Below are 7,071 nucleotides of genomic sequence, written 5' to 3'. Positions count from 1 at the left end.
CAAGAAATGAAATTATGACGTTGTAATTAGAAAATTAGAAATATGAAAATGTAAAATATGAGAAAATGAAAAAAATTATTAATAAAATATTGTAATAAAACAATAAACGGTTTTAAACGAACGAAATTAAACAAAATTATGAAAATAAGTAAATAAAATTGTGTAGAAACGTATAATAAAACAATTCAGTTAGACGCATAATGACACATAATGATAATAAATACGAATTAAAACAGCTTCGTGTTGCCGAAATCCTTATTAAAAAATTAATTAATGCAAAATGGTGAAAAATATTTAATGATATTTGCATCAAAGAAAACCTCGTTCCTAAATATATATATATATATTTATTTATATATATATATTAATTATGTATGTAAATATATATATAAGTATATATAAGTATATGTGAGTAAATCAGTCATGATGAAAAAGTATTTGATGTTAAACACATGGATAAATATATATATATCCATGGTTAAACATTACCATACGCGCACTTTGTGATCCTGCTGTTTTGGCCTGGGAATTTATTTCAGATTGTTTTAATTTTTATTTTATTTTATTTTATTATTTATATAAATTAAAGTTTATCTGAAAGTATTTCATCGTTTTGTAGCTTCCAAAGTTCCTTTCATTATTTGTTCTATACTTTTTTATTTTCAAGCGAAAAGTGCTGCAAACCATGGCATCCTGCATATTAGGAATGATCATTTTGTTTAAAAATGATCAAAACTGAAATATTATAAAATACAACTTGTTTGAATTAAGAGTTTAATTAATTAATTAAAGTTACTGTTACTTTCACGTAAAAAATGGCGTTTAATTTTCTGGCGAACGTATTTTCAATAATGCGTAATTAATTTTCAATAGTCTTATCTTGCAAATAATCAGACAAAAAATGTCTGCCATTGTCATGTCAACCAGCAGTCAGTGCAACCACAACAACAACGGTGACGAAGCAGACGACAAAACGATCAGCTCCACAACGCCAGACGACCACAAAAACAATGGCGCCAATTTTAATTTTATGGATTTTACAGATACAGTTGACAGTCTGGTGAACACTCGCCTGCCATTTTTTAGGCCTATTTTGAATCGCTCCAGACAGAGGTGTTATGAAAGTAAATCTTACAGTTCCCAAGCCCTGCTTGAAATGCATAGGTTGGTGGGTGGGTGAGACATTTCTATTTCTCTTTCAGTTTCTTGGTATTGATTATTGAATTAAAAAGTAATTTTTTGTAATCATTTCAACTGCTCATCAACATCAAACATTAATAAATAAATTATTTGTTAGTATTTTAAAAATTTTATTTTTTTTAACTGGAATAATATTTCTGTGTTTTAATTCTTTTAAAAGATTTTTCCAATCCGGTCGATTTTGTGATGTCATTTTAAATACAATGGAATCTCCAACAAGCATCCCATGCCATAGATTGGTCCTCGCAGCCAGTTCCATGTACTTTGATCGAATGTTTGCTGGAAATATGGCAGAATCTCACTCACAAGAAATAAATCTTAGAAACATTAATGGTACTTTCTTAAATCTTTCAAACAAATTATAAATTTATTCTCATTTGAATCTTTTTTAAAAAAATTTTCTAAATATTAAAATTTTTGTTTCAAAAACCAGGGAGCACCTTGAAACAGTTGATTAAATATGCGTACACTTCTGAAATAATAATCGACAGCAATACAGTTCTTGACATGTTTGAGGCTGCTGACATGTTCCAGTTTGCTGAATTGAGAATGTTCTGTCAGGATTTCCTACTTGACGAAGTCGGTGATGTCTAATGATATTATATGATATCTAATGATACTAAATGATACTTAATGATACTGATTCTGTTATGATCAATGTTTGTTAAATAATAAGAACCATAATTTACTTTTACTTGCAATGCAAATCAGGTGACAGCACAGAATTGCCTGTCCTTCATGTTGTATGCAGATGTTTTCTCGAGCAAGTCTCTCTATGATAGGTCCCTCTCTGTGGCTGCCAAGAAATTTGACATGATCAGACTTGAAAAAGAGTTCTTGCTCCTCCCCTATGATCATGTTAAGAGGTTGTTCAGGATTTTGGAATTTGGTTTTTGTTTTTAAATGTAATTATTATAAATTTGTAATATTAATCTCGTACATTGGTCATCATCATCCTAATCATTATCTTAATCATCATCGTCATCATCTTATCATCACTAGCCTCATCGTCGTCATCCTCATCATTATATAATCATCATCGTCGTCATCATCATCATCTTATCATCATTAGCACCATCATCGTCGTCATCATCATCATTATCTTAATCATCATCGTTGTCGTCATCATCAATAGCGTCACCATTATCTTATTCATCATCGTCATCATTGTCGCCATCGTCATCGTCGTCATCATCGTCATTGACGTCATCATCGTCATCCCATGGCAGATTACTAATGGAAGACAATATAGAGATTGACTATGAGGAGTATGTCTACGAAGCCTTCAAGATGTGGATGGCTCATGACTTTGAGAACAGGTCACTTAATTAAAACGCTCTAAAAATCAACATTTAATATAATAATTATGATACTATACCATAATATTATAATAAATACTATTTAATATATTAATCATAATACATTAACTACAACCATTATATTAATACTTAATTACTTGATCGATAATATTCAACCAGGCAGCGATACTTGGTTGATTTGTTTCAATCGATTCGATTGAACTTTGTCTCTCGATGGTACCTAATCGAGGTTATCAGTAAGGACCCAGTTATCAGCACATCCCTGGAATGTACGGCTATCGTTCAGAGGTGAGGAGGTATCAATAGTTGATTATAGTGGTTTTTTAAACAATGTGATGACAACTGTGAAGTGGAATGCTTTGATTACACCAATTTGATTGGTAATAATGATGGTAATACGGCTGTTAACAATTGCTGTGCTAATATTAGTGGAGTTGATTTTCAATGGTAGATAACAAATTTTCAGAGCTAAGGACCAGCTGTTGGCTTTTGGGCACACGTACGAAACAAGTTGGCAGTTGCCTCCATCCAGAAAAAGTACCGGGCTGACGTGGAAGATTGTTTACATCAACACCTACGATCCATTTCCCGATGAATCAGAGGTAGGTAGGGATGGGTGGGTGGAAGTTTAAAATCAATCTTCGTTTTGCATCCAGAGACCCGGTTTCCCGAGGTAATCATCAAAAGATGGTTCAATTTATATTTGTGTTATATTTGTAATAAACTTGTGTTATCTCAGTTCAGTGTGATTTTGATTCATCATCACTCCACATCATCATCATCATCACTCCATATCATCATCGTCATCACTCCACATCACCATCATCATCATCACTCCACATCATCATCATCATCACTCCACATCATCATCATCATCATCACTCCACATCATCATCATCATCACTCCACATCATCATCCTCATCATCACTCCACATCATCATCATCACTCCACATCATCATCATCATCACTCCACATCATCATCATCATCACTCCACATCATCATCACTCCACATCATCATCATAATCACTCCACATCATCATTATCATCACTCCACATCATCATCATAATCACTCCACATCATCATCATCATCACTCCACATCATCATCATAATCACTCCACATCATCATCATAATCACTCCACATCATCATCATCATCACTCCACAACGTCATCATCATCAATCCACGTCATTTATACTTTGTGGTGTAGGTATTTTTATTTGACGTCATCAACAAATCCTGGAGCAGCACAAACAGGCCATGCCCACTGGCTTCTGAATTGTCTTCATGTTGTCGTGTCAACAATTCGCTGCTGGTCGTGGGGGGCTGGACCAACAAATCAGGTTGGGTACTTTTTTATCTGTCTGGCTGTCTGTCTTTCTGTCTAGCTGGCTTTCTTTCTTTCTGCATGTCTGGCTTTTTTCTGTCTACCTGTCTTTGTCTGTCTGCTTAAGTGATTATTTGCTTGTCTACCAATGCGTCGTTGTTCGTGTGTCCCTATCTTTGTGTATGTTTTTTGTTCTGTTGTTATCTTGATATATTATCTTGATATATTATCTTGATATAATATCTTGGCATTTTCTTCTCTTGCCTTGGTTGTGGATAATTTAATCATTAATTTAATTTTGTTCTTTGTGTAAATTTTTCTCAATTATTTTCATTTGAATTGTCGTTTATTTGTTCTTACGGATTTTGTTTCGTCAGGCACTAAATCTATGAACATGCGAGGTGCCGTTAATGTTATTCACGAATTTAAGGTTATTATTTGATTGGCTGGCTGATTGGTCTTTAATTAATCGTTTGGTTAAGCTTTAACTAATTGAATTAATCAATTGGTTAGCTGTTCACATGATCAGCTAACCAATCACATCTGATTGGCTGTTCATTTTCGGTTGATTCCCTGTTTAAAGGTTTATTTAATATCGGCTGTTTATTAATTTGCTGAAGGTGATGTCAATATTCCCAACTCTCTGGTACGTTGGTTCTCATGCGTTGGACATTTACAGGTGTCTATTTTGTCTGTTGATGTTGTTTGTGTTGCTCCTATTCATGCGATACACTCAACAAGAACAGCAACAACAACAACAACAGTAGCAGCATAACAACAAAGACTAAATCACATTACAACAACAACTACAATATAAGTAGCAGAATAACAACAAAAACTATATCACAACAACAAAAGTTGTAACATAACAACAACAACAACAATACAACTAGCAACATAACAACGAAAACAACGAAAACAAAATCACAACAACCACAATATAAAAACATCCAAACAATGAATCATATGATTTCTTTAATATCTTGCATTGCCTCTCCAGATATCTCCACTCAACAGTCACCGTTGATAATTCTGTTTACATACTCGGAGGATTCGATGAAACTCAAAGCCTGCAAGCCACCGTGCATGTTGTTGACGTCAGCAGTGGCTACAAACTTGAGGTGAGGACGATGAAGATGATAAAGATGATGAAGATGATGATGTAAATGGCGGTGATGGCGGTGAAGAGGAGGATGATGAGGACGTTAATAGCGATGTAGTGATGTCAGGAAAGAACTGATGACACTAATGGTACACACATTCGCACAAACAGAACACACATACACACACAACATACACACACATTTATGAATACACCACACACACACACTCACACACACACACACGCCACTAATGGTACACACATTCACACAAACTGCACATATATACACACACACAACACACACACACTTACGAATAACGAATACACCACACACACACACACACACACACACACACACACACACACACACACACACACACACACACACACACACACACACGTTCGAACCCACTCCACCCTAGGTCTGTCCGAGAATGATCCACCCCTCCTACAGACAGTGCTGCGTCATACACCAGGGCAGACTTCTACTCGCCTTTGGAGGCTTCAACAGATCCGGTCGACCGCTATTCATAGTTCAAGTCTACAACATTCCTGAAAGGACATGGTCAGAATTTCCGCTGAAGTTCAACATAGATTGTAGTAGCGGCTGTAGTAGTAGCGGCAGTGGCAGCAACATTAGTAGTAACGGTAGTAACGTTCGTAGTAGTACTGGCAGTAGTTGTAGTAACGTTCGTTGCAGGTGTTTAAGCAGTAATGCTCTTGGCAATGATAGAAGTAGTATTAGCCCTGTCATTGGTTGTTGTGGTGGTAGTTGTAGTAGGGCTATTGATAGTAATAGTGTTAGTATTGGTAATAATAATAATAATAATAATAATAATAACAGTTGTTGTAATAGTTGTAGTTGGGTTGGTAGCGTCTGTGGAGTCGATTTGGAGTTGAAAGATCATATAAATAGGAAGAGAAGCGACGGGATGAATGTTTTTGTGAGAAACAACAACAACAACACTAATAACAACAACAACAACAACAATAGTTGTAGTAATAATAATAATAATAACAATAACAATAATAATAATATTTATAATAACAATAATAACGAAAGTATTTGCATTTGCAATTCTGATGTGTACAATAACGGATTTGATGATTGCTATACTGACAGTACTGACAGTCTGGACAGTAGATTCAGTAATTCTGACCTTTTCTCCGACTGTAGTGGTAGTGACCTAGATGTAAATGATAATAACATAGATGTCAATAATGGTAACATAGATAGCAATAATGGTAACATAGATAGCAACAACAGTAACATAGATAATAACAACGCCACCACAGATAGTAGTAACAGTAATAATAACATGGATAGTTACAAAGTATGTAACAATGTTGTAATTATGTGTGAAGATAAAATAGACATAGTTTGCTATTACGCATGCGAAGTTGGCTGCTGGGTGTATCTTGCTTGCGGTCTGGCTGTCCTGGATATTGGTTAGTGGTGGTTGTGACGTCATCGTGATTATGGTGGATGTGATGATGATGATGGTTGTGAGGACGATGCTATCATCATCAGTATTAATAATTATGGTAGTACAGCGATTGATGATTGTAAAGATGATGATGATGGCCACGACGACGATGATGATGATGGGTTATTGTGTGACGATAATTTAGAGGAAAACCCGACGTGCAACCAGAAGATGATGAGGAGGAGACTGGATGCCATCCTCAAGTACTGCCCGAGAAGTTTTACAATTGTTGAGGTTTTCGTTGTTCTCAGCATTCTTTTTTTTTTGAAGCTATGTGCTGTTTTTTATCTTAACTTTGGTTGGGCATGTTTGTTGGCTAGCTGCTGTGTACGTAGGAGAATGTAGTAGTTGTTGTTGTTGTTGATTGATTGGCAGGTTCACAAGATTGCCGAGCCCAGAGAAGGTTCCTTCTGCATCACTTTGTTACACGACAAAATATTTGTAACTGGTGGCATGAGGAGACAGCAACAGCATCAACAACAACATCAACAACAACATCAACAACAACATCAACATCATCAACAGCACATGTCAGATGAACAGCAGATGGACCAATGTGAACAGCTGTGCACATCCGAGCAGCAACAACAGCAGCGGCATCTTCGGCTGCCACATCCTAGTTATCAACAGCAGC

The 7,071-nt window shown here is 35.6% G+C and overlaps 1 protein-coding gene across 1 annotated transcript; it reads left to right on the top strand.

Moving 5' to 3' along the window:
• Nucleotides 1-712: 712 nt before the first annotated feature.
• Nucleotides 713-2,811, top strand: HELRODRAFT_107882 (hypothetical protein; the record flags this gene model as incomplete). The annotated part of the gene is made up of 6 exons (XM_009029433.1): nt 713-1,164; nt 1,361-1,536; nt 1,637-1,779; nt 1,912-2,066; nt 2,430-2,519; nt 2,679-2,811. Exons 1-6 carry the CDS (start codon nt 902-904, stop codon nt 2,809-2,811), a joined length of 960 nt encoding a protein of 319 aa, XP_009027681.1. The 5' UTR covers nt 713-901.
• Nucleotides 2,812-7,071: the final 4,260 nt, after the last annotated feature.

This window comes from Helobdella robusta, assembly GCF_000326865.2.
Source record: "Helobdella robusta unplaced genomic scaffold HELROscaffold_6, whole genome shotgun sequence".
NCBI classification, from domain to species: Eukaryota; Metazoa; Annelida; class Clitellata; order Rhynchobdellida; family Glossiphoniidae; genus Helobdella; species Helobdella robusta.
This window is presented reverse-complemented; position numbering and strand designations above follow the sequence as displayed.